The 15,310-nt window shown below is 62.4% G+C and overlaps 1 protein-coding gene across 1 annotated transcript; it reads left to right on the top strand.

Annotated features, from left to right (window-relative positions):
- Positions 1-3,673: 3,673 nt before the first annotated feature.
- On the top strand, positions 3,674-14,917 carry LOC135311475 (IgGFc-binding protein-like; the record flags this gene model as incomplete). The annotated part of the gene is made up of 6 exons (XM_064440603.1): positions 3,674-4,111; positions 7,803-8,211; positions 9,620-10,215; positions 11,547-12,060; positions 12,784-13,337; positions 14,329-14,917. Coding segments are annotated over exons 1-6 (3,100 nt in total), but the record flags the coding sequence as incomplete, so codon positions are not given.
- Positions 14,918-15,310: the final 393 nt, after the last annotated feature.

Here is a 15,310-nt window from a genome sequence, read left to right as displayed (position 1 = left end):
GAATGAATGCTAATGTATGCAAAGTACGGGACCGCGCACCTGCACACCCTCTTGCGCGTGGTCACCCCCCTTTTCTCCCCCTCTGCACCCCCTTTGCACCCCCTTTGCTCCCCTTTGCACCCCCTTTTCTCCCCCTTTGCTCCCCCTTTGCACCCCCTTTGCTCTCCCTTTTCTCTCCCTTTGCATTCTATTTGCACCCCCTTTGCACCCCCTTTGCTCCCCCTTTGCACCCCCTTTGCTCCCCCTTTGCTCCCCCTTTGCTCCCCTTTGCACCCCCTTTGCTCCCCCTTTGCACCCCTTTGCACCCCCTTTTCTCCCCCTTTGCTCCCCCTTTGCACCCCCTTTGCTCCCCCTTTTCTCTCCCTTTGCATTCTATTTGCACCCCCTTTGCACCCCCTTTTCTCTCCCTTTGCATCCCCTTTGCACCCCCTTTTCTCCCCCTTTGCATCCCCTTTGCACCCCCTTTTCTCCCCCTTTGCCCCCCATTTGCACCCCCTTTTCTCCCCCTTTGCCCCCCCTTTGCTCCCTCTTTGCTCCCCCTTTGCACCCCCTTTGCAGTCCCTTTGCACCCCCTTTCTCCCCCTTTGCTCCCCCTTTGCACCCCCTTTGCACCCCCTTTTCTCCCCCTTTGCATCCCCTTTGCACCCCCTTTTCTCCCCCTTTGCCCCCCATTTGCACCCCCTTTTCTCCCCCTTTGCCGTCCCTTTGCAGTCCCTTTGCACCCCCTTTCTCCCCCTTTGCTCCCCCTTTGCTCCCCCTTTGCACCCCTTTGCTCCCCCTTTTCTCCCCCTTTGCTCCCCCTTGCACCCCTCATTTGCACCCCCTTTTCTCCCCCTTTGCTCCCCCTTTGCTCCCCCTTTTCTCTCCCCCTTTGCTCCCCCTTGCAACCCTCATTTGCACCCCCTTTTCTCCCCCTTTGCTCCCCCTTTTCTCCCCCTTTGCACCCCCTTTGCTCCCCCTTTGCTCCCCCTTTGCACCCCCTTCTCTCCCCATTTAGACCCCTGTTTTTCCCCACATTTTCCACCCTTTGCTGCCCCATTTGCCCCCCCTTTTTCCCGGCATTTGCCCCCGCATTTTGCACCCCATTTTCACCCCATTTGCCCCACTTTGCACCCCATTTACCCCATTTACACCCCATTTGCCCCCATTTGCACCGCATTTGCCCCCCCATTTCCCCCATTTTCCCCCATTCCCCCCATTTCCCCCCATTTCCCCCATTTCCCCCCATTTCCCCCCATTCCCCCCCATTTCCCCCCATTTCCCCCCCATTTCCCCCATTTCCCCCCATTCCCCCCATTTCCCCCCCATTTCCCCCCAATTCCCCCATTCCCCCCATTTCCCCCCATTTCCCCCCATTTCCCCCCATTCCCCCCATTTCCCCCCATTTCCCCCCATTTCCCCCATTTCCCCCATTTCCCCCCAATTCCCCCATTCCCCCCATTCCCCCCATTTCCCCCCATTTCCCCCCCATTTCCCCCATTTCCCCCCATTCCCCCCATTTCCCCCCCATTTCCCCCCATTTCCCCCCATTTCCCCCATTTCCCCCCATTTCCCCCATTCCCCCCATTTCCCCCCATTTCCCCCCATTTCCCCCATTCCCATTTCCCCCCATTTCGCCCATTCCCCCCATTTCTCCCCATTTCCCCCCATTTCCCCCATTTCCCCCCATTTCCCCCCATTCCCCCCATTTCCCCCCATTTCCCCCCATTTCCCCCATTCCCCCCATTTCCCCCATTTCCCCCATTTCCCCCCATTTTCCCCCATTTCCCCCCCATTTTCCCCCCATTTCCCCCATTCCCCCCATTTCCCCCCATTTCCCCCCATTCCCATTTCCCCCCATTTCCCCCCATTTCCCCCCATTCCCCCCATTCCCCCCATTCCCCCCCATTCCCCCCATTTCCCCCCATTCCCCCCCATTTCCCCCATTCCCCCCCATTCCCCCCATTTCCCCCCATTTCCCCCCATTTCCCCCCATTCCCCCCCATTTCCCCCCCATTCCCCCCCACCCCCCCCCCACTGACACCCCCTTCGCACCCTCCCTCTCCCCCCTCGCAGCCTCCTCCAGCCGCCCTTCCCCCGCCGCCGGCCCCGCCCGGCCCCGCCCCTCCCCCACCAGCACCCGCCGCCGCCCCTCCCCCGCCGCCGGCCCCGCCCCGCCGCCCTCGTGGCTCCACGGCCTCGTGGCTCCCGCCGACGCCGCCGACGCCCTCCCGGGGCCCGCCCCCCGCCGCCGCCCCGCCGCCCTCCGGCCCTGGCGGGTCGCGACCTCCGTCACCGGCCCCGCCGTCGCCGACCCCTCGGCGCTCGAGGGGCGACCGTTGGGTGCCGGCGGGTGGCGGCCGGTGCCCGGCGGCCGTTTCTGGTGGCGGCCGTTGAGGCCGGAAGGCGGCGCCCACCGTTCGCAGCGGCTCAACGGCGCCTTCGGGGTCTTGAGTTACGGCGTCGGGCGGGACGGGGCGGCCTCCGTCAGCTGGGCCGCGTGCGAGTGCGGTCAGTGGCTGCGACCTCCTCCGGGTGCGAGGGTGGGGGTGCAACCGCCTCGGGGTGCAACGGTGGGGGTGCAACCTCCTGGGGGTGCGAGGGTGGGGGTGCACGCTCCTGGGGGTGCAACAGCGGTGGTGCAACCACCTTGGGGTGCAACAGTGGTAGTGGTGCATGCTCCTTAGGGTGCAACAGTGGGGGTGCATGCTCCTTAGGGTGCAACAGTGGGGGTGCACACTCCTGGGGTGCAACGGTGGGGATGCATGCTCCTTAGGGTGCAACAGTGGGGGTGCACGCTCCTGGGGTGCAACGGTGGGGATGCATGCTCCTGGGGGTGCAAGGGTGGGGATGCACGCTCCTGGGGGTGCAAGGGTGGTGGTGCATGCTCCTTAGGGTGCAACAGTGGTGGTGCATGCTCCTTAGGGTGCAACAGTGGGGGTGCACGCTCCTGGGGTGCAACAGTGGGGATGCATGCTCCTGGGGGTGCAAGGGTGGTGGTGCATGCTCCTGGCAGTGCAACAGTGGTGGTGCAACTGCCTCGGGGTGCAACGGTGGTGGTGCATGCTCTTGGGGTGCAACAGTGGGGGTGCACGCTCTTGGGGTGCAAGGGTGGTGGTGCACGCTCCTGGGGGTGCAACAGTGGGGGTGCAACCTCCTTCGGGTTCAACGGTGGTGGAGCATGCTCTTCGGGGTGCAACGGTGGTCGTGCAACCCTCCTTAGGGTGCAAGGGTGGGGGTGCACGCTCCTGGGGGTGCAAGGGTGGGGGTGCAACCGCCTCAGGGTGCAACGGTGGTGGTGCATGCTCCTGGCGGTGCAACAGTGGTATTGCAACTGCCTTGGGGTGCAAGGGTGGTGGTGCATGCTCTTGGGGGTACAAGGGTGGTTGTGCAACCTCCTTGGGGTGCAACGGTGGTGGTGCATGCTCCTGGGGGTGCAAGGGTGGTTGTTCATGCTCTTGGAGGTGCAAGGGTGGTGGTGCATGCTCTTGGAGGTGCAACGGTGGTGGTGCATGCTCTTGGGGGTGCAACGGAGGTCGTGCAACTTCCTTGAGGTGCAAGGGTGGGGGTGCATGCTCCTGGGGGTGCAAGGGTGGTGGTGGGACCACCTCGGGGTGCAACGGTGGTGGTGGTGCATGCTCCTTAGGGTGCAACAGTGGTGGTGCACGCTCCTGGGGTGCAACGGTGGGGGTGCATGCTCTTGGGGGTGCAACGCCGATGCAGCACGGCCCTAGGGCTGCAGCCCCTCCGGGTTGCACCCGTTTTCAACCCCTTTTCCCCCTCTTTTCCCTCCTCAGACCACCCCAACCCCTGCCACGGCGTCCTGTGCCGCCCCGGCGAGCGCTGCCACGTCTCCTCCGGCCGCCCGCGCTGCCAGGCCGCGCCCGAGGCCACGTGCCAGCTGCGACCCGCCGCCCGCCCCTTCGCCTCCGCCCGCCCCTTCGCCTCCGCCCGCGCCTCCGCCCTGCCCAGCCCCTGCCGCTACGTCGTGGCCCGCGCCTGCAGCCCCGACGCCTCCCTGCCCGCCTTCAGCGTGGAGGCCGAGGTGCTCGGCGCCGCCGTCACCTCCCTCCTCGTGCGCGTCTACAACGTCACCGTGGCCGCCCGGCAGGGCGAGGAGGGATTCGTCCGGGTGAGGGGGGCGGCGGGTGGGTCTGGGGGCGGGGGCGGGCCGAGGCAGGCTCTTGCACGTGGCTGCAGGCTCTTGCACGTGGCTGCATGCTTTTGCACGCTGATGCATGCTCTTGCACGTGGCTGCATGCTCTTGCACATGGCTGCAGGCTCTTGCACGTGGCCGGATGCTCTTGCACGTGGCTGCATGCTCTTGCACGTGGCCGGATGCTCTTGCACGTGGCTGCATGCTCTTGCACGTGGCTGGATGCTCTTGCACGTGGCTGGATGCTCTTGCACGTGGCTGCAGGCTCTTGCATGTGGCTGGATGCTCTTGCACGTGGCTGCATGCTCTTGCACGTGGCTGCATGCTCTTGCACGTGGCTGCATGCTCTTGCACGTGGCTGCAGGCTCTTGCACGTGGCTGCATGCTCTTGCACGTGGCTGCAGGCTCTTGCACGTGGCTGCATGCTTTTGCACGCTGATGCATGCTCTTGCACGTGGCTGCATGCTTTTGCACGCTGATGGATGCTCTTGCACGTGGCTGCATGCTTTTGCACGCTGATGGATGCTCTTGCACGTGGCTGCATGCTTTTGCACGTGGCTGGATGCTCTTGCATGTGGCTGGATGCTCTTGCACATGGCTGGATGCTCTTGCACGTGGCTGGATGCTCTTGCATGTGGCTGGATGCTCTTGCACGTGGTTGCATGCTCTTGCACGTGGCTGCATGCTCTTGCACGCTGATGCATGCTCTTGCACGTGGCTGCATGCTTTTGCACGCTGATGGATGCTCTTGCACGTGGCTGCATGCTCTTGCACATGGCTGCGGGCTCTTGCACGTGGCTGGATGCTCTTGCACGTGGCTGCATGCTCTTGCACGTGGCTGGATGCTCTTGCACGTGGCTGCAGGCTCTTGCATGTGGCTGGATGCTCTTGCACGTGGCTGCAGGCTCCTGCACGTGGCTGGATGCTCTTGCACGTGGCTGGATGCTCTTGCACGTGGCTGCATGCTCTTGCACGTGGCTGGATGCTCTTGCACGTGGCTGGATGCTCTTGCACGTGGCTGCAGGCTCCTGCACGTGGCTGCATGCTCTTGCACGTGGCTGGATGCTCTTGCACGTGGCTGCAGGCTCTTGCACGTGGCTGGATGCTCTTGCACGTGGCTGCAGGCTCTTGCACATGGCTGGATGCTCTTGCACGTGGCTGGATGCTCTTGCACGTGGCTGCAGGCTCTTGCACGTGGCTGGATGCTCTTGCACGTGGCTGGATGCTCTTGCACGTGGCTGCAGGCTCTTGCACACTAATGCATGGTCTTGCATGTTCTTGCACGTGGCTGGATGCTCTTGCACACTAATGCATGCTCTTGCATGCTCTTGCACGTGGCTGCAAGGTCTTGCACACTAATGCATGCTCTTGCATGCTCTTGCACGTGGCTGCAAGGTCTTGCACACTAATGCATGCTCTTGCACGCTCTTGCACGCTGATGCAGGCTCTTGCACGTGGCTGGATGCTCTTGCACGCTGATGCTGGCTCTTGCACATGTCTGCTTGCTCTTGCACGCTCATGCAGGCTCCTGAATGTGTGTCCACACTCTTCCATGAGATTTATGGCTGTTGCACAAGACTGCACGCTCTTGCATGCCCATGCATGATCTTGCAAACTTGTGCCTGCTCTTGCACGCCCACACATGCCTTTGCACGCCCACACAGGCTCTTGCACACCTGTGCACCCTCTTGCACACCTGTGCACACTCTCGCACACCTTTGCAAGCCTGTGCATGATCCTGCATGCATTTGAACGCTCTTGCACACCTGTGCACACTCTTGCACGCCCATGCATGATCATGCAAGCCTGTGCCTGCTCTTGCATGCCCACACATGCTCTTGCATGCACATGCCTGGTCTTGCATGCCCGTGCCTGCTCTTGCATGCCTGTGCCTGCTCTTGCACGCTAACGCATGCTCTTGCACACCTGTGCCTGCTCCTGCACACCCGCCCATGCTCTTGCAAGCCCGTGCCTGCTCCTGCATGCCCGTGCCTGCTCTTGCATGCTAACGCATGCTCCTGCACACCCGTCCATGCTCTTGCATGCCCGTGCCTGCTCCTGCATGCCCGTGCCTGCTCTTGCACGCTAACGCATGCTCTTCCACACCTGTGCATGCTCCTGCACACCCGTCCATGCTCTTGCAAGCCCGTGCCTGCTCTTGCACGCTAACGCATGCTCTTGCACACCTGTGCATGCTCCTGCACACCCGTCCATGCTCTTGCAAGCCCGTGCCTGCTCCTGCATGCCCATGCCTGCTCTTGCACGCTAACACATGCTCCTGCACACCCGTCCATGCTCTTGCATGCCCGTGCCTGCTCCTGCATGCCCGTGCCTGCTCTTGCACGCTAACGCATGCTCCTGCACACCCGTCCATGCTCTTGCAAGCCCGTGCCTGCTCTTGCACGCTAACGCATGCTCTTCCACACCTGTGCATGCTCCTGCACACCCGTGCATGCTCTTGCAAGCCCGTGCCTGCTCTTGCACGCTAACGCATGCACTTCCACACCTGTGCATGCTCCTGCACACCCGTCCATGCTCTTGCAAGCCTGTGCCTGCTCTTGCACGCTAACGCATGCTCCTGCACACCCGTCCATGCTCTTGCAAGCCCATGCCTGCTCTTGCACGCTAACGCATGCTCTTGCACACCTGTGCATGCTCCTGCACACCCGTCCATGCTCTTGCAAGCCTGTGCCTGCTCTTGCACGCTAACGCATGCTCCTGCCCACCTGTGCATGCTCTTGCAAGCCCGTGCCTGCTCCTGCATGCCCGTGCCTGCTCTTGCACGCTAACGCATGCTCCTCCACACCTGTGCATGCTCCTGCACACCCGTCCATGCTCTTGCAAGCCTGTGCCTGCTCTTGCACGCTAACGCATGCTCCTCCACACCTGTGCATGCTCCTGCACACCCGTCCATGCTCTTGCAAGCCCGTGCCTGCTCTTGCACGCTAACGCATGCTCTTCCACACCTGTGCATGCTCCTGCACACCCGTCCATGCTCTTGCAAGCCCGTGCCTGCTCCTGCATGCCCATGCCTGCTCTTGCACGCTAACACATGCTCCTGCACACCCGTCCATGCTCTTGCATGCCCGTGCCTGCTCCTGCATGCCCGTGCCTGCTCTTGCACGCTAACGCATGCTCCTGCACACCCGTCCATGCTCTTGCAAGCCCGTGCCTGCTCTTGCACGCTAACGCATGCTCTTGCACACCTGTGCATGCTCCTGCACACCCGTCCATGCTCTTGCAAGCCCGTGCCTGCTCTTGCACGCTAACGCATGCTCTTCCACACCTGTGCATGCTCCTGCACACCCGTCCATGCTCTTGCAAGCCTGTGCCTGCTCTTGCACGCTAACGCATGCTCTTGCACACCCGTCCATGCTCTTGCAAGCCCGTGCCTGCTCTTGCACGCTAACGCATGCTCTTCCACACCTGTGCATGCTCCTGCACACCCGCCCATACTCTTGCAAGCCTGTGCCTGCTCCTGCACACCCGCCCATGCTCTTGCAAGCCCGTGCCTGCTCTTGCACGCTAACGCATGCTCTTGCACACCTGTGCATGCTCCTGCACACCCGTCCACGCTCTTGCAAGCCCTCGCACGCAACATCCCCTTGCAAAACCCCCCCCAACCCTCCGTCCTCCATCTCCCCCCTTTGCCCTTCCCCTCGGCCAGGTGAACAACCGGAGCTTGGCGCTGCCGCTGGCCGTGCGCGGGGCGCGCGTGCGGGCGGCGCGGGGCGGCGCGGGGCTGCTGCTGGACACCGACTTCTCCCTGCGCGTGGCCTACGACTGGCGAGGGGCCGCCAACGTCACCGTCCCCGGCGCCTTCGCCCGGAGCATCTGCGGCATCTGCGGCGGCGACGCCGGTTCCTCCGAAGGCACCGAAGCCTTTTGCGGGCGCTTGGCCCTGGGGGAGCTTTTCGGGGTGTGCCAAGGGGTTGTGGATCCCCGGGGGTACCTCGAGGGGTGCGTGGGGGAGCCCTGCAGCAACGGCAGCGCTTGCCGGGCCCTGGAGAGCTACGCGGCGGCGTGCGAGGAGCGCGGGGTGCAAGTGCCCGACTGGCGGAGGGCGGAGGGGTGCGGTGAGTGGGGAGCGGGGGGCTGGCGCCTTGCGAGGGGGATGTGGGGCTGCAGTGCAGGCGTTGCGCGGGGATGTGGGGTTTGCACGGGGATGTGGGGTTTGCACGGGGGTTTGGGGTTTGCACGGGGGTTTGGGGTTTGCACGGGGATGTGGGGTTTGCACGGGGGTTTGGGGTTTGCACAGCGGTTTGGGGTTTGCATGGGGGTTTGGGGTTTGCACGGGGGTTTGGGGTTTGCACGGGGATTTGGGGTTGCAATGCAGAGGTTGCACGGGTCATTTGGGGTTGCAATGCAGATGCTGCACAGCGATTTGGGGTTTGCACGGGCATTTGGGGTTTGCACGGTGGTTTGGGGTTTGCACGGGGGTTTGGGGTTTGCACGGGGCATTTGGGGTTTGCATGGACATTTAGGGTTTGCACGGGGCATTTGGGGTTTGCACAGGGGTTTGGGGTTTGCACAGGGGTTTGGGGTTTGCACGGGCGTTTGGGGTTTGCACGGGGGGTTGGGGTTTGCACGGGGGTTTGGGGTTTGCACGGGGATTTGGGGTTTGCACGGGGGTTTGGGGTTTGCACGGGGGTTTGGGGTTTGCGCTGGGATTTGGGGTTTGCACGGGGATTTGGGGTTGCAATGCAGATGCTGCACAGCAATTTGGGGTTTGCACGGGGATTTGGGGTTTGCACGGGGCATTTGGGGTTTGCACGGGGGTTTGGGGTTTGCACAGGAGTTTGGGGTTTGCATGGGGATTTGGGGTTTGCAGGGGCGTTTGGGGTTTGCATGGGGGTTTGGGGTTTGCACGGGGATTTGGGGTTTGCAGGGGCGTTTGGGGTTTGCACAGCGGTTTGGGGTTTGCACGGGGGGTTGGGGTTTGCACGGGGGTTGGGGTTTGCACGGGGGTTTGGGGTTTGCAGGGGCGTTTGGGGTTTGCACAGCGGTTTGGGGTTTGCACGGGGGGTTGGGGTTTGCACAGGAGTTTGGGGTTTGCACGGGGGTTTGGGGTTTGCAGGGGCGTTTGGGGTTTGCAGGGGCGTTTGGGGTTTGCAGGGGCATTTGGGGTTTGCACGGGGGTTTGGGGTTTGCACGGGGGGTTGGGGTTTGCACGGGGGTTTGGGGTTTGCACAGCGGTTTGGGGTTTGCATGGGGGTTTGGGGTTTGCACGGGGGTTTGGGGTTTGCACGGGCGTTTGGGGTTTGCACGGGGGTTTGGGGTTTGCACAGCGGTTTGGGGTTTGCACGGGGGTTTGGGGTTTGCACAGCGGTTTGGGGTTTGCACGGGGGGTTGGGGTTTGCACGGGGGGTTGGGGTTTGCACCGCAGAGGTCGCTCCCGGGGTCAGGGTTTGCATCGCAGCCCTGGCGCCGCGGCCCCCGCCCGCGCTGCAGCTTCGAGGGCCGTGACTCCCCTCCTGCCCCCAGCCCTCTCCTGCCCGGAAAACAGTCGCTACAACCCCTGCGGCTGCCCCCGCACTTGCGCCCACCTCCACGACCCCCAAAACTGCTCGACCCCCTGCCGGGAGACCTGCGAGTGCGCCGAGGGCTTCGTCTTCGTCAACGGCACCTGCGCGGCGGCGGCGGCGGCCTGCGGTTGCCACCACGGCGGGCACCGTTACGCCCCCGGGCAGCGGTTTTGGGGGGGGGATAATTGCACCCGCAGGTGTTTTTGCCACCCCGGGGAGCAGCGGGTTCGGTGCCGGGAGGACGGGTGTCGCCAGGGCGAGAGGTGCCGGGTGGTGGAGGGGGTTCGGGGCTGTTACCCCGAGAATTACGGGACGTGTCGCGCCGGGAGGGACGGGGTTTACGTCACCTTCGACGGGCGGCGGGGTGATTTTGCAAGCCGTTGCCGCCGCGAGTTCGTGGGGGGGCGAGGGGCGAGGGGTGGGTCGGGGGGTTTCCGGGTGTTGGTGGGAAATGAGGGGGAGGAACCGTACGGCACCGCCGGCGCCCGCTCGGTCCAGGTCGTCGTCTACGGCTACAACGTCACCCTCAGCCACGACTTCCCGGGAAGGGCCATGGTGAGGGCGGCCCCACCGCGGGGCTCCGGGGGGGGTGGGGGGTGGGGGAGGGGATGGGGGCGGGGATGGGGGGGGCACCTGGGGTTGGGAGGGGCGGTTGGGTTGGGGTTGAGGGGGAGGTTTGGTTTGGGGTTGGAGTTGGGGTTGAGATTGGGTTGGGGATGGGGTAAAGGTCAGATTTAGGGTTGGGTTTGGGGTTGGAGTTGGGGTTAGGCTTGGGCTTGGGTTGGATTTGGGGTCAAGGTCAGGCTTAGGGTTGGGTTTGGGGTTGGAGTTGGGGTTAGGGTTGGATTTGGGGTCAAGGTCAGGCTTAGGGTTGGGTTTGGTGTTGGACTTGGGGTTAGGGTTGGATTTGGGGTCAAGGTCAGGCTTAGGGTTGGGTTTGGGGTTGGACTTGGGGTTAGGGTTGGATTTGGGGTCAAGGTCAGGCTTAGGGTTGGGTTTGGTGTTGGACTTGGGCTTAGGGTTGGATTTGGGGTCAAGGTCAGGCTTAGGGTTGGGTTTGGGGTTGGAGTTGGGGTTAGGCTTGGATTTGGATTGGGGTTGGGGTCAAGATCAGGTTTTGGATTGGGGTTGGGGTCAAGGTCAGGGTAAGGCTTGGATTTGGGATTGGATTTGGGGTCAAGGTCAGGCTTAGTGTTGGATTTGGGGTTGGAGTTGGTGTTAGGCTTGATTTGGGATTGGATTTGGGGTCAAGGTTGGGTTTAAGGTTGGATTTGGGACAGGAGTTGGGGTTAGGCTTGGATTTGGATTGGATTTGGGGTCACGGTCAGGCTTAGGGTTGGAGTTGGGGTTAGGCTTGAATTTGAGTATGGAGTTGGGGTTGAGGGTGGGGGTTCAAGGTGGGGGTTCAAGGTTGGAGTTGGGGGTCAAGGTTGGGATTGGGGTTGGGGTTGAGTTTTGGGTTGGATTTGGGATTGAGATTAGGGGTCAGGGTTGTATTTGGGATTGGGGTTTGGGGTTGGGGTTGAGGTTGGAGGGTTGAGGTTGGAGGGTTGATGTTGGAGGGTTGAGGTTGGAGGGTTGAGGTTGGGGTTGGAGGGTTGAGGTTGGGGATTGAGGTTGGGGGTTGAGGTTGGAGGGTTGAGGTTGGGGGGTTGAGGCTGGAGGGTTGGGATTGAGGTTGGGGGTTGAGGTTGGGGGGTTGAGGCTGGAGGGTTGGGATTGAGGTTGGGGGTTGAGGTTGGAGGCTTGAGGTTAACGTTTGGGCTTGAAGTTGGGGTTTGGGGTTGACCTTTGTGTTTGGGTCCGGTTTGGGGCAAACAACGGGGCTCTGCCCCGCTTGGGGTGCTTTGAGCACCCCTTAACTCCCCCACCCCACCCCCTCCCAGGTTGACGGTCTATTGGTCAACCTCCCCCACACCCTCCCTGGGGGCAACGTCTCCATCACCCGCCGGGGCTGGGGCACCATCTTGCGCACCGATTCCCACCTGACCGTCTCCTTCGACGGGCAGAGCCACTTGGCTGTCACCGTCCCCAGCACCTACGCCGGGGCTCTACGCGGCCTCTGCGGCAACTTCGACGGCGACCCCCGCAACGACTCCCCCCCCGAGGCGACGCCGGGTTGCGAAGAGCCAGCACCGCGCCCATGCTCCAGCCGCGCCGTCATCGGCCGCAAGCAACGGGCCAACGGGGAGGAATGTGGGCTCATCTTGTTACCCGAGGGGCCGTTCCGGTCTTGCCACCCCCGGGTTGACCCCGAGAGCTATTTCCAAGCTTGCGTCACCGATTATTGCGTCTTCCGAGGGCACAAGGCCATCGTCTGCCAGGCGGTGAAGGGCTACGCCGCTGCCTGCCAGGAGGCCGGGGCTGTCCTCGAGCCCTGGCGTTCCAAGGCCTTCTGTGGTAGGTGGTTTGCCAAGACACTGGGAGTAGGAAAAAAAGAAATACCCCGGATTAGGATCTCCGTCCAAGCTAGTTGGAGTAGGAAACGCTTAGGATAGGGGTTTCTATCGGAGACGGGGTCAGGAGGGGACTGGGAGCATCCTCAGAGGGGGAAAATCCCAGATTGGGATCTCCATCCAAGCTCGCTGGAGGAGGAGAAGCCTTGGATAGGCGTCTCCAGCCACGTTGGGGTCAAAAGGGGCGCTGGGAGCATCCTCGGAGGAGGGAAGTCCTTGGATAGGGATGTCTGTCCAATCTGGACTCGGGAGGGAGATGGGAGGATCCTCAGAGGTGGGAAAACCCGGAGAGGGATCGTCATCCAACCTAGTTGGAGTAGAAGAACCTTTGGGTGGGGATCTCCGGCCACGTTGGGGTCAAAAGGGGCGCTGGGAGCATCCTCGGAGGAGGAAAATCCCAAAGGGGGATCTCCGTGTGAGGTCATCGCGGTGCAAAAACCCCCGGGTTGGGATTTCCAGCTGGTTTGGGGTCAAAAAGGAGACGCGAAGATCCGTGGAGGAGGAAAACCCCAACAAGCACCTTCATCCTCAAAAACCCCCCCAACCCCTATAATATGCAAAACCGAGTAGTTTTAGGGACACCACCTTAGTGCCACGCCCCGTGCCCTTCCCAGACCCCAAATCCCCCTTTTCTCACCCCAAACCACCCCACAACCTCCCCCCCCAGCACCCGCCTGCCCCCCGCACTCGCACTACGAGCTCAACGGCACCGCTTGCCCGACCACGTGCAACCAACCCGCCAACGCGGCGACCTGCAACCTACCGGCCACCGAGGGTTGCTTCTGCGACGAGGGTTTCGTCCTCAGCGGCGACCGTTGCGTGGCACCACCCGACTGCGGTTGTCACCACCGGGGACGTTACTACCACCGGGGAGAGGAGTTTTACCCCGGGGACGGGTGCGACGAGCGTTGCCGTTGCACGGCGGCGGGGACGGTGACGTGTCGGGCGGCCCCGTGCGCCCCGGGGCAGGAGTGCCGGGTGGAAAACGGCATCCGGGGTTGTCACGGTGGGCAGCGTGGCCGGTGCGTCCTCTTGGGCGCTCGGCGTTTGGTCACCTTCGACGGGTTGAATTTTACCCTCGGCGGTTCTTGCCGCTACGTCTTGGCCAAGGTCTACCACGGCGACGAGTTGGAGGTGACGCTGGAAAATGACGGGGGTGTCACCGTGGCGGTCGGGGGCTCCCGCGTCACCGTGCCGAGTGGGAGCATGTGGACCGTTGACGTGAGTGTTCCTCTTCTTGGTCAACCATCAGCTCAAGCCCTTTGAGCCATAACCCCACCCCCAATGGGTCGCCCTTGGATGGATCCCACTAACCTCAGCCAACCGGGCGCTGCTTGTCCTCTTCATCGGCCCTAAAAAGCTCTCTGAGATCCTCCTCCTCCTCTTCACCTCTCCTAAAGAGCTTTCCAGATCCTTGTTTTCCTCTAATCTCCCCCCCAAAATGGTTTGAGATCCTAATTCTTTTATTTTCCAAAGAAAAATGTGTCCAAGATCCTTCTTTTCCTCTTTGTCTCTCCTAAAAAAGCCCTTCAGGATCTTCTTGGTCTCCTCTCATTTCCCCAAAAAGCTCTCCAAGAGCCTTCTCCTCTTCTAAAAAGCTTTCCGGGATCCTTCTTTTCCTCTATTCTCCCCCCAAAAATGGTTTGAGATCCTCATTCTTTTATTTTCCGAAGCAAAATCGTCCAAGATCCTTCCTTTCCTCTATGTCTCTCCTAAAAAAGCTCTTCAGGATCTTCTTGGTCTCCCCCAAAAGCCCCCAAGAGTCTTCTCCTCTTCTAAAAAGCTCTTCAAGATCCTTCGTTCCCTCTAATCTCCCCCAAAAAGCGCCCTGAGATCCTCCTCCTTTTATTTTCCAAAGAAAAATTGTCCAAGATCCTTCTTTTCCTCTTCAACTCTCCTAAAAAGGCCCTTCAGGATCTTCCTGGTCTCCCCCAAAAGCTCTCCAAGAGCCTCCTCCTCCTCTTCCTCCCCCCAAAACAGCCCCCCTGGGCCTCGTCCCTGTTCCTCCCCCCGCCTTTGGCCTCCGACGCGGTTCCTCTCCCGGGGAACCCACCTCTCGCCCAACCGAAGGCGGGTTTAGCCCTCGGGAAAAAAATAAGGCCGGGCTGAGGCCGGGGGGTGGGATTGGGGGGGGGAGGGGGGGGCGAAGGGGCAAAGGGGAGGGGGACACCTCGCCCCTCCCCCACCCCACTTCCTTCCCTTTTGCCCGCAGGTGGACGGGGAGACGCGGGCTTTGCCGTTATCGGTGGGCGACGGGAAGACTTGGGTGACCCAAGAAGGGACCAACATCGTCCTTCAAACGACCTCCGGCCACCGTCTCGTCTACGGCGGCGCCGTCCTCTTGCTCACCGTCCCCGCCGGCGCCGCGGGGCGGACGCGCGGCCTCTGCGGCGACTTCGACGGCGACGGCGGCAACGATTTGGCAGGAGCCGACGTCGCCCGGCTCAACGGGAGCCGAGAATCGGCGACGACGGGCAAATCCGCGGCGGCCTGTTGGCAGGAGGGCGGCGGGACGTCCGCCGGCCGCTCGCCGGATGCCGCCGGGCCCTACCGCGGCGAGGAGTCGTGCGGGATGATGGTGGCGGCGGCGGGACCCTTCGGAGGCTGCCACGGGACGGTGGCGCCCGAGGAATTCTTCGAGCATTGCCTGCGGGAGATGGTGGCGGGCGGCGGGGCCGCGGAGCCGCTCTGCCGGAGCCTGCAGGCCTACACGGCGGCGTGCCAGGAGGCCGGAGCGCCGCTGAGGGGGTGGAGGACGGAGAGCTTCTGCCGTGAGTCGCTGCGCCGGGAGGAGGGGGGAGGTTGGGATGGAATGAGGGGGTGGGGGTGGGAATGATGGCGTGGAGATGGTGGGATGGGTTGGGATTGGGATTGGGATGGGGTTGGGTTGGATTGGGGTTGGGTTGGGGTTGGGATGATGGGTTGGGTTGGGGTTGGGTTGGGGTTGGGTTGGGGTTGGGACGATGGGATTGGATTGGGATGGGGTTGGATTGGGGTTGGGATGGATTTGGGATGGGATTGGGTTGATGGGATTGGGATGATGGGATGGGTTGGGATTGGGATGGGATGGGATGGATTTCGGATGGGATTAGGTTGGGGTTGGGATGATGGGATTGGGATGGGATTGGGTTGGGGTTGGATTGGGATGATGGGATTGTCTTGGGATTGGGATGATGGGATTGGATTGGGATGGG

This window comes from Phalacrocorax carbo, unplaced genomic scaffold (assembly GCF_963921805.1).
Source record: "Phalacrocorax carbo unplaced genomic scaffold, bPhaCar2.1 SCAFFOLD_136, whole genome shotgun sequence".
Lineage (NCBI taxonomy): Eukaryota > Metazoa > Chordata > Aves > Suliformes > Phalacrocoracidae > Phalacrocorax > Phalacrocorax carbo.
Note: the sequence above shows the minus strand (reverse complement) of the source record. Positions and strands in the feature narration are given on the sequence as shown.